General features: G+C 43.6%; 1 protein-coding gene across 4 annotated transcripts in view; it reads right to left on the reverse strand.

The window, feature by feature from the left end:
* Window positions 1–6791: 6791 nt before the first annotated feature.
* The window catches only part of Kat6a (lysine acetyltransferase 6A), an 82161-nt gene continuing 76834 nt past the window's right edge, over window positions 6792–12118 (reverse strand). For all 4 annotated transcript variants that reach the window (XM_085844081.1, XM_085844079.1, XM_029481030.2 and 1 more), the window contains one exon: window positions 6792–10201. In XM_085844081.1, the coding sequence (XP_085700207.1) occupies window positions 7557–10201 (2645 nt within the window). In that variant the 3' untranslated portion in view covers window positions 6792–7556. The remainder of the gene's footprint in view (window positions 10202–12118) is intronic.

The raw sequence follows: 12118 nt of genomic DNA on the forward strand, positions 1-12118 counted from the left end.
GTGGAAGAATCAATACTGTCACAATGTCATCAAACTGATTGTTAGGATAAATGTAGTCATAATCACAAAATCCCAATAGGATTGTCTAACAGTCTGAGAAGCTAATTATAAAACGATGAGTATATATGGCAAACCTAGAAGAATCTATCACTCTGAAGAAGAAAAATAGGAGGTCCTGTTTGATGTAATATGAAGATTTAAGAGCTACAGTTAAGACAAGGTACACATATAGATCAATGACAGACTAGATATTCCAGAAATTGACTAAGATACATATGGACATGTTTCACAGTGAAAAATGAATAAATGTTCTGGGAACTGTGTATATGCATGGGAAAAGTAAAACTGGCCATGCCATAGATCATGAGCAAGATTAATTTACGTGTTAAAGATCTAACTATGTAAACCAAACCATGATGCTGTTAGAAATGATAGAGATACAAAATAACCTCTGAGTAGGGAGAGTCTGAGAGAGGGAGTATGGATTGTGTGAGGTAAAACTGGAAAATTTTAGGCCAGTCAAATGGCAGCTCTCCCCCAGTTCTGTCTTCCCTTTAGGAGATTCTCTTCCTTGCACACCAGTAGCCTCTGCTGGGCACACTTAGCTTTGTGGTCTGTGAGCTAAGCAGGTCTCTCACACTCCTGAGTTCATGCACCCTGGATGGCTAATAATATAGACAAGGGGTGTCTTCCAGGGGTGCTGGGAGTTCAGGAGGCAAACCCAACCATGAGTCTTCAAAGCCAGCATTAAACAATCTCTGCTGTAGATGTCAAGAACTTACTTGGAGTTTGAAGCTTTTAGAAATATACCTGTTATGTCTACAATTGTGCAGCAGGGGACCCAAGTAGGGTTAAATAGAGCAGTATCATTTGTAATAACCTAACAGGAAAGAGCCTAAATATTGGTTAACTTTAGAATATATACATTTTTGTTTAGTCATGGGATAAAATATTGCACTATGAGAGCAGTGAGCTATAGAGGCATCACACACCTTACATCTCTTTAAGAGTTGAGGGATGCCACGTGCAAAATGTATATGATATCATCTATAAAGTTCAAAACAGTACAATAAAACAAGGCTATGGTGACTGAGACTGCACAAGGTTATGAAATAGTGCATATGTGCCTGTGTGTCTGCAACTACCTTTGGTTGGTAGGGAAGGCTGGGATGGAAAGGGGTCTTCCAGGTCAAGGTGGAGAACTACTAGGCTATTCTTGTTTAAAAACCTAATTTATCTTCACAGATACTTTATACGTGGTTTGGATTTTTTCTATATATACTTTGTTTGCAATTGAAAAGGCTTAATTAAGAAAGACATGGGGGCGGGCACTGCTGGAGAGATGGCTCAGATGCTAAGAAGAAGCTGTTTGCTCTTCCAGAGGACTCAGGTTTGATTCCTAGCACCCACTCACAAGGTGGCTCACAACTATCTGTAACTCCAATCCCACGACTTTCTGGCCTTCATAGGCACTGCATGCAAGTGATGTGCAAACATATATTTAGGGAAAACACCCATACACATAAAATAGAGGCTAAACATTTAAAAAAGAGCTTGGCACTGTGGCACATGCCTTTAATCCCAGCACCCAGGTCTCGGGTAGTCCTGTCTGTGAGTTCTAGGCCAACCTGGTATATACATAGTGATTTCCAGGACAGCCAGAGCTACATAGGGAGACCCTGTCTTAATCAAAACAAAACAAATTTTGGGCTGGAGAGATGGCTCAGCGGTTAAGAGCACCGACTGCTCTTCCGAAGGTCCTAAGTTTAAATCCCAGCAACCACATGGTGGCTCAAAACCATCCATAATGAGATCTGATGTCCTCTTCTGGAGTGTCTGAAGACAGCTACAGTGTACTTATATATAATAAATAAATCTTTATAAAAAACAAAATTTAAAAACATATAGGAACAAAATCCCTCTTAATAATACTATTTAAAATGAATGTCTTTCCAGTGAAAAGTCACTCTACACACTTAAGAGGTTACCAAGGAAAAGCTCTTTAATTTAGTGCCTTTCTGGCTCTGACTGATGCTTGAAGAGGAGCTGGCCTCAAAGAGATTTACTAACGTACACACATTGCACACATGCTGACATCTTTAAATCTCTTGCCAGTCCTTGTTCCAGTTTATACTTTAAACTTTAAAAGAGACTGCAAGTCTGGTCCCTTTAGACAGACAGGAGATCGAGACAGCAAAGACATTGCCAGGTTCCTTGCTCACGTGTATCAGTGCTGGTTTTGAGAGCTTGTTACTTGAGGTCAGAATCCTGTCTCTTCCTCCCCAGCACTGGGCTACCAAGGTGCATGGGGCACAATGCATGGCTTTTACCTCAGTAACCGATCACTTGAACGATTAGGGCTTGTTTATGCACGGGGCAATGCCTTCCGTGCGAGATGGTGAGCGGATAGCTTGTCTTCCAACATTAGGCAGCTGTCAATCATTCAGTATGTATTAATAGAAACCCCAAGCACTGAGGCTGTTTGCTGTGTACATTCTAAAGAGCAGGCAGATATATACATAAAAGTAAAGCTGGTTGGCTGCAATTAACGTCACTCCAGAGAACAGGGTAGAAATGTGGCACCAGGAATGTCTATGTGGCACAGAGAAGTGTTAGTGCTTCTCAGTGAAATACCAAGAATGTAATTCACTCAGAATGTGTGATCACACTGGCCACAGGGAAACAAGCCACAAAGACTACTCCTGTCTTGTATTTTTAAAATATCTCAATGAAAGCCTAGTCCACCTCTGGGCTTTTCCTATTTCAGGTACAAAATCAAGCCGACACCTTTCTGAAGCTTTATGTAATATGTACACCACTATTTAGACTCCTTATTAAGAGCAAGGAATTTCTATTAAGCCCCAATTTGTACCTCTGGAAAAAGAAACTACGAACCACCATCCATTCGTCTGTGCCACGTTATGTAACAATACCATCTTACGTAAGCCTGACCCTTAAAAGGAAGGCATTCACAAATGGGGTGGGTTTTCCTGGGGGGGGGTTGTCTGCTTCTAATTGGAGGAGAGTCCTTACACAGTCTACTCATCTGCCAACATGAGAATGTTTAACGACCTGTTTCAGGATCCCCTGAAGCCCACTGCTTTCCCAATGCAAGTCCTACATGTTTGGTTCTGAGGGCGGTCGTTTGTTTTTTTGTTTGTTTTGTTTTTTTGTAGTTTCTACTTTCCTTTCCTTCAAATAGTCATCACCAATGACCCACATCTTGCATATTATTAAAAGATTAGAATATGAAAAGTAGCTGACTTGATCGAATTGTACTTAGGGGATACCTAAATTAACTTTCACTTAATGGGCTACACTGTCAGCTTCACAAAACTTTGGGTCTCAGAGAAAACACAATTGTCACCATGCTACAAAGGAAGTGGGAACCTACTGGGATACCCTAATTTAAAGGGACAGCATTCCTGGCACTTTTGTGATTGGACTTGTGACAGTCAGTTCTACAGTTGGCAAGCGAGACCCTCAGCAGTACTAACCCAGTGTCTTAGCACTTTCTTCCACATCTGTTATCCGGAGCACCTCTCTACACAGAGACTGCTCATAACTTGGCTATAAACAGACCTACTTTTAAATATATTGAATTGTAAGACAGTGAGGCATCAAGAATGTATACCTTCTGGTGTCATCATCTCCTTTGCAGGAAAATCAGAATTACTTTATGTTGAATTAACTGAAAGCCAGTACTCTGCAGTAGCAAAAGCAAGCAACATGTTTTAACACCCACACACACACAAAAGATGCAGTGTAGTGACAGACTGCAAATCAGTGAAGGCAAGGAGGAAGGGAGAGGCCAGAGACACCCTATGTAATTTCCATAGCATGGGACTCAGGCCAAGTGTCTATGATCCACATACACTTCCTTAATTGCTCATTTGATGTGCCAGGCCATGTAAATCATGATGGCCACGCCACTTAAACCCATCCCTACCTCATCCCTCTACCACGGGAAAGACCAATTTCCTAAGGTTAGGTCTCATATTCTGGACTGTTTTATATCCAAAATCCTAAGTGATGAAAGTAAGTGCAGTGATACACACACTCTCTCTCTCTCTCACACTCACACACACACACACGGGGGTGGGGGAGGAGGGGGAGGTGGGGAGGAACAGAAGAGATGGAGATGATGCTTTAAGTCCTGAGTGTATTTTTGTGGTTCCACAGATCCTATACACACAAAATTGTGCATGCATATAAGTACACAAAAGAAGGTACTGTTTATGGCAACATGGAGGAGTGACAAGATGGGAGGGGCGAGGAATGGGAGGTGAGGAAGAGGCAGGGGAATACCCTTAATGTACAATATATACTTGTATGAAAATTTACAAAGAATGCTAAAGTAGCAGAAGTGTACTGGGATGGAGTGGATCTGGTCCTTGAGATAAACTCACTATAAACTTAGAAAGTGGCTGAATTAGACATTTGGCTGCTGCTGAGATGAATCTTTTAAGATAAACAACAACTCATAAGTAGAAAGTATTATGCAATTATAAAAGTTCTAATAATTTATATAAAAAAACCCCTACGTTGTTGTTATTACAACTGTGTCTCCCTTTTTGTGTTAAGTACATCACAACCCCTTTAGGTTTTCAAATAGATTTCTCTAGAAAATTCAAGTTACTATATTTTCTTTAGAAAAGGGGGAAATGAAAATTCCAACACCTAGAACTCTCAAGGCAGGAGGAGGTAGATCTGTTTAAGGCCACCCTGGTCTGTAGCAAGTTCTAGGCCAGCCAGGCCTACACAGTGAGACACTGCCTAAGGACGACCACCACCCCAGTATGTGTTGGTATTTAATCATTGACATAAATGGACACTATGGTGAGTATGAAAAGGGTGAATCCGCAGTCTCCGTGTGGATCAAGAATCCTGGAAAGTCTGAAACATTTGGGAGAAAAATTCCACAGGCAAGACAGACATCCAAAATGGCTCAACATAATTTATTTTTTTTATGTTAAAATGTACAGAGTTCTTTTGAAAGTACTTGCTAGAAAGGGGGAAAAGATATTACATACAAGGAGAGGGAGGGGGGCTGCCTGGCCAGGAGCGTATGACATGGAGAAACACCAAGGCGTCTAGGTGCCCCTCCCCTCGGCTTACAAGTCACCAGGAACAGAGTACAAAGAGGTTACAAAACAGGAAAGCAAATATAAACAGACGGGAGTAGACTCGGTTTGTACATGCGGCTTTTAGAGGCATCTGGGGCTCTATTCACACACTCTAGACATCTCTTTAAAGAGAATTTTTATCTTTCTTAAAATAGTTTTTAATATTCTACAACAAAGATAAAAAATTTTAAAGATGGAATGAAATGAAAAAGCTCTCATTTTAAAAGGCATCAAAGTCACTAACAAGTGAGTTTTTAAATTTCTTTTTTAGAAGATTACCCAAGTTATCTTGCTAAAAATACATTTTTTTAAAACAGAAGTGAAAAAATGACAGGTACCAATATTACCGTGTTGGATAATTTTCTTTTATAATATAGAAAAGAACATATTTTTTTTTTCTACAATAGTTCTACAGTCACAAAGAGGCTTGCAGAAAAGGGAGCTGCCTGATTGAATTTAAAAACAAAACAAAACAAAGAAATCCAAACACAACTGCAAACCAACAGAAAGTGAATTCACGGCCCTCATTTCAACAGCGTCTCCTTCTGCCTTGACCCACCCTCCTCCCAAATAGACCTCCCTTCCCTCCCTCCCATCCCTGCCCCATCCCATCCAGGAAGCAATGACATAGCTGAAGATGTGGGAGAGGGCAGCACGGTGCACATTCTACAGAGATGACTGGGAACCGGAACAGTATATACAGAGAAACTGGGTCCTACGCAGCCTTGCGCATGCTCAGAGTTGATAGCGGGACAGTGTGGAATTCTGCTTTTCTAGCTAACACACTTAATTGAGAAAGCCAATTAAGGTCTATAAAAAAGCCCAACAAACCTGTGCATTTGAAAAAAATGTAATGCCTAATTAGTACTTTAAAAATGTATCTATATAAAATGTACAAATAAAGGAGAGAATTTATGCTTACAGGTAACTTTTTAAGCATTATGTCCTCCTTTTGGATATTTGACTGCACATACCAAGTGGTATAATAGTTTCCATCTTCTAATGATGGAATATATAATATATATATATAATTATAATTATATATATAGTTTTTTACCTATCCCTGGAGCGAGTAGGAAGAGGACGGGCAAACTAGTGAGACAACATGTGAGCCTCCTGAAGCCCTACTGCCAGCTGTGCCCTACTATGCTGGTGGTGGTCTCTCCTTGCTCGTCCTCACAGGAGAGGGGCTAGTGCACACTGGTTCTTGGGGGTGAATTCAGGATCTCAAGACAAAATGAAAACGAGAGGTATGCATCACTTCTGCAGCTACAAGAGTCACACCATCATCTCCCTTGGGACTCCGTCTGCACCAGGGGTTTTCTAAGTCACTGATACTACAGTCGTTCATGGAGACTATGGATAAGATATGACAGGCAAATCACAGGGGCTTGCTCTGAGGGTTACCAGAGTCAAAGGTGCAAGCACAAGACCCTCAGTCCACATTCCCAAGTACATACTACAGAGGCGGCGAGTGGAGTGTGCATGTTATGGCTGGTCCACCAGGTAGTACAGACCCAGAGGTACAGCTCCCCTTTCTGATTGTTAGCTGACCCTCTGAGTCCTCCAAAGGCTGGAGGAGGATTGCAAACAGCTTTCCTCTGAGATTCTGCTGTTAAGTGAGACTTACAGTATTTTTGTGTCTCTGAGTGCTGAGTGGGAATATTAAAAAAAAAAAAAGGAATTATATTATACTTGATTAAGGAAGAACAATTTCAATGAAGTCTACCTAGAAACACTCTTGGGGAAAAATTTCCAGAGGGTGTGTGTGTGTGTGTGTGTGTGTGTGTGTGTGTGTAGGGAGGAGGGGAGGGAATTTTACAAGGAGAAGCATTACCTGCTTCACTTTATGAATAGTAATAACAACATTAAGTTTAAGGAGCTTGGGTTGTTCTCCACGTCCCCATCCCAGTTCCCCTAAGTGCCTCCTGTTGGAATGAAGTGGGAAATGAAGGTTGGGTCTGGAGGACAGGGCCTGGGTGACCCTTGAGATGTATATATAACATTTAAAATGACAACAGCGGGAGCTGCAGACAGTGAGGGGAAACATACATTGTAAAATAAAAATAAATTCACGTTTACATAAATTCTGTCCATGTGGTATATAAAGAAAGTAAGGCTCCTTTTAATTATGAAAAGATTCTGTGCATGTTTCCCCTACCCAAATCCATCTTTAGATGAGTTCTACTGTAAAATGTTCAAGACTGTGAAGAAAACAAAAACCCAAAACAAAGTTGAACCCCCAAAAAGAGATCAGGTTTTCTAAAAACAAAACAAAAACAGTAATAATAATAAACCAAAGAAAAACTCCTCTAACTCTACAGTAATCTTTTAATTGGAAAAAAGGTCCATTTTTCTTCTCTGGTTTGTCAGTATAAAAAGTTCCTTTATTTATATAGATTTAAGCTTCTGCCTGCCGGCCCACCTCGCTCATCTCCTCATGTAAGGTCCGTTAAGTGACTGCTTGGGCACACCAGCAGCGTTCATGTAGCTGTGATGGGAGGGGCCAGTGTACATCATGTTCCCGTGAGGGTTTGGCTGCATAGGCTGCTGGGTATAGGCCTGGCTTCCCATCATCCCCATCTGCATCTGCATAGGATACTGTGCTGTCTGGTTCATGTAGGCAGGGTTACTATGGTAACTGCTGTTCATCATGGGCTGTGTCATTCGATAACTGTTCATGGCATTCAAGGTGTTCATATTCATGGAATTGACATTATAGGCTGGAGTGGGCATTAAATTAACCCCCATGTTCATGCCACGCTGAACAGCCAATGCACGAGGGCCAGCCTGCATGGCAACTGCTGGTGGGCTGCGGCCATATAGCTGCTGTTGGTGTGCAGTTGCAGAGGGTAAAGGTGCAGACTTGGAACGGATAGAAATGTGCCCCTTGACTGGCATCTGCCCTTGCAACCTCTGAGTGTGAGGAATTCCGATGTTGGTGGCAGACATGTTGCACTGTAGCAGAGGTGACGTGAGGTTCATAGTAGTAGACGCCAGATTTGGGGGTGGAGTCATGGTGGCTTGTGCTTGAGGGGTCCCGGCTAAGGGATGAGATGGAGCTAGCTGAGCCAGTCCCGTGTTGGACAGAGAAACACTGGTTGCATAGGAAGTCACAGCCGGAGAATGACTGTAAGGCATGGCATGAGGGTCCATGATGGTGTTGGTCAGCTGCTGCAGCTTGGCTAGACTGAAGGTGGCTGACGGTTGGGAGTAGCTGCCTGCACCAAAATCCCCTGGAATCCTCTCGTAGATACTGATATTCCCAGTGCTTCCAGACTCGGGTATCTCCATTATCATGGGGGCTGCAGTGAAGCTGTTGTTCATACTGCACTGCGACAGAGGGGGCTGCTGCTGTGGTGGAGGGGGCTGGGGCTGCTGCTGTGGTGGAGGGGGCTGCTGCTGCTGCTGCTGCGGCTGTGGTGGGGGAGGCTGTGGGGCCGCCTGTTGCTGTGGTGGCGGCTGCGGCTGCTGTGGTGGCGGCGGTGGGGGTGGTGGCGGGGGTGGCTGCTGGTTACTGGGAGGCCTTTCCACCACACAAGTCTGCGGTGACTTGATATTGCAGTTGGTGGCTGGTTGGACAGTGTTCTGTTGCAGCATGCTGCAGCTGTTGCCCATGTTGGCCATTTGCTGAGTAACAACACAACTGTTCTGGGTGAGGCTGCTTGAAGACGACAGGCCGCCATACGAGCAGCTGCTCTGAGAGGAATTATTCCCACAAATGCTGCTGCCCATGGTGGAATCATAGCTGCTTGGGTTCTCATAGTTCTCTGTGGTACTCTCGATGCTGCCCAGATCACTGAAGCCGCTGTCTACCACCTGCTGAGAGTGGTCTGATACGGAAGGCACATCCATCATGGGGCTGGTCTCCATGTTCTGCATAGAGGGTGCGGACAGGGATCCTTGCTCTGGGCTGATCTGTGTGTAGCCACTCTCCAGGGCAGGCATGCTGGGGCTGTTGACGGAGCGGACTGACTGGCTAGGATGAGATGGAATGGAGGATATCGGGCTATTATGCTCTGAAGCATGACAGTCTTCAACCATTGACATCTGGGGGTCCTCATCAGTGTGGGTGTAACTCTGCAGTGTCTGGCAGGCTGCAAGAGTTTCTTCACAGTCCTGGTAGGCTCCTTCATGCTCACTGCTTTCTTCTTGAGTCAAAGATTGCACTGCCTGTACGGTCTCCAGGTCCAGTTCGCTGTGTGGGATCTCTTCCTCCTCCTTTAGCTCAATTAACTCTTCCTTAGTGTTGGAGTCTTCCTCATGGTCCTCCTCTGAGCCTGGCATGGTTTCTGATACCACAGAAGCCTCATGAGAAGGCTGGTCCTCCTCAGAATCCGGTTCAGCCTCATCTTTATCCTTTGTATTCTCCCTACTGTCCTGCATGTTTGCAGCTAAAAAAGATTCCTGGATGCCAGGCTCCTCCTTGTCGTCTTCTCTAGCTGGCTGCTCCTCAGGCTCTTTTGTCTTTAGTGAATCCAGGTGGCCTTCGTCCTCATCGTCAGCATCGTGGTCTTCATTCTGGTTGGCCTCTGTGGTCACTTCATCTTCTTCCTCTTGCTCCTGTTCCTCCAGCTCTTGGGGCTCTTCCTCTGACTGCCTCTGATCGTCTAAAGGCTTCTCGTCTTCCTCCTCTGCCTCGGGTTCTTTTGGTTCTGCCTCAGGGCTGTTGCTGCTGTCCAATGGGGACATGGCTCTAATGTCACTGCTGGTTGTATCCTCTTCCTCTTCGGCCTCCTCATCTGGTTCTGTGTGCATCTCTTCCTTCCTTTCTTCCAGCAAGTCCTCCTTTACCTCAACAATTTCTTCATTCTCTTGAGTTCTGGGTTTACGGCCTGGTTTAATGGGGACTACGGGCTCAACTATGCATTCCTGTGCAGAAGCAGCTATGATTTCCTGATTCAATTTAAATCCTGGTTTCCGTCCAGGCCTTTTCTTCCAGTGGATAGGTTTTCGGCTCTTGCCTTTGGGCCATCCCTTTTTCTTTTTCATAGGTGTAGAGGTATCTGGCTCAAGTGAAGCACTGTTCACATCACATTTCCGCAGGAGAGATACTGGCTTTAGGACAGGAGTGTCTGTACAGAAAAGAGATAGTGAGAGAGGTCACAAGACCTAGCATTTCGCTGAGACCAGCATGCACAGCACAAGAATCTAAGGAATAACACTAACTGAGTGCACACCAAGTGACAAAGTGACCTGGCAGAGCAGTGAGCTAGCTAATCCTGGGCAACGCGACTCTACCACCTATGAAGACGCAGTAAAGAGGAGCAGGAGTGTCCGCTCTAAGTTAAACCTCAGCTGCTTCTGTTTGCGTTCTGTTACCTCTTTGGTTTGCTTTCGTTTCCACAAAATCATTACTTGAAATAGGATCATAAGGCAATTTGTAGACCACAATTAAGCCTCCCCTGTGAATAGCTGTTAGTCACTGTGTTTATATGGGACCAACTGCACAGTATGTAGTCTTAACCACACGCTGACCTGTAGTCCTGAATAAGTAAGAAGCGGTCAACGTGGCAAGTTATATTTAGAGGAAATAAATTCAACAGTAGCATTACTTTTCTTAATTGTGGCAAGACATAGAAGATAAACTTTAAATCATTTTAAAGTAGAATTCAATGCATTAAACACATTCTCAGTTATTATTCAGTTTAGAAGGGTATGAATGAAGAAGAAGAGAGAACTAAAGGTTTGTTTGTGGTCCATCTGGGAAGTCAGCAAAGGCAACAGAAGTCTGAGTAAGAACTGTAAAGGTCATAGGAGCTCACAGGAGGGAGAGCATTGTGACACAATGAAGCAAGACAGAGCACAGCACCAAGTGCCAATCACACCAAAACAGTCTCAGGTCCCTAGACACACAGCAATATCTAACAAGAGGAAAACTGGGTCATCATCTATTATAATAAAGCAAGAACTTTAATGATCACTACATTAAAAACATGCATCATAGAGTAAGCCTTACAATACGAAAACTGTGGGAGGTATGCTGTGATTTCCAACACCTAAGAGGCTACGGCAAGTGGGTCAGCCAGACTGTGTCACACACTTATAATTCTTCTGTCTTCTCCTGCCATGTATACTCACACTCATGCACACACACACACATACACATGAACATACATATACACACATGTATATATACACATAGACACATAGACACATGCACACACATACACACATACCACAAAGGTTTTGGTTTTGATTCTAGGTCTGGGCTCAGGGCCCATCACTATCAAGCTACACATTCTGTCAGAAAAATACAGGTCCTATGTACTAGGTCTGAAGCCAAGATTTTAAGAGAATAAAACTCTCTTCCAAAAAAGACAAAAGATAAAATAAAATAAAGTAGTACAAAGCAATACCAGGCAACACAATTTCTTCTAAGTTGCCTGTGAAAATGCAAAGGCTGACAGAGGCATCAGAACAAACATGATGGAGGTGTAGGTGACACAGCACCCACCAAGCCTGCCTTCCTCCTCGCTCATCTCAAATGAGCCTACTTCTGTACATGGGAATATGTCTGCTTTAATAGTAATTGACTGGAATGTTAGCTACACCATCTAATGTAGCTTATTTTGTTATCATTGTCACTTATTAGAAATGTACAACTGGTTACTGGATTGTGCACACCTATAATCCCAGAACCAAATAGGCTGAGGCAGGTCAGACCTCTGTACAGTGAGTCTTAAATAACAAAACAAGATAAACACAAAACAACAAAAAGGAAGAGATTACTCTACAAGTAAGCTCCATCAGAGGCACGATTCAGGAAGGTTCCTAAACAGAGGGCAGAGGTCCCCAGGGATGCTCAGGTGGCTCCTCCTCAGTCACTCAGTTACCAGAGCTGCTGAGCACCAAACCTAGGCACTCAGCGTGCTGCGGACCACAGAATCCAGTACTCAGTTATGCCAACACCCTTTAACTGAGGGTTCAGACAAAAACCTAGGCAACATTAGGTGAAAAGGAGGAATTCCAATAAGTAAGATTTCCTGCAA

Source organism: Mus caroli, unplaced genomic scaffold (assembly GCF_978045245.1).
Source record: "Mus caroli unplaced genomic scaffold, Mus_caroli_1 scaffold_10, whole genome shotgun sequence".
In the NCBI taxonomy this organism is placed as follows: Eukaryota; Metazoa; Chordata; class Mammalia; order Rodentia; family Muridae; genus Mus; species Mus caroli.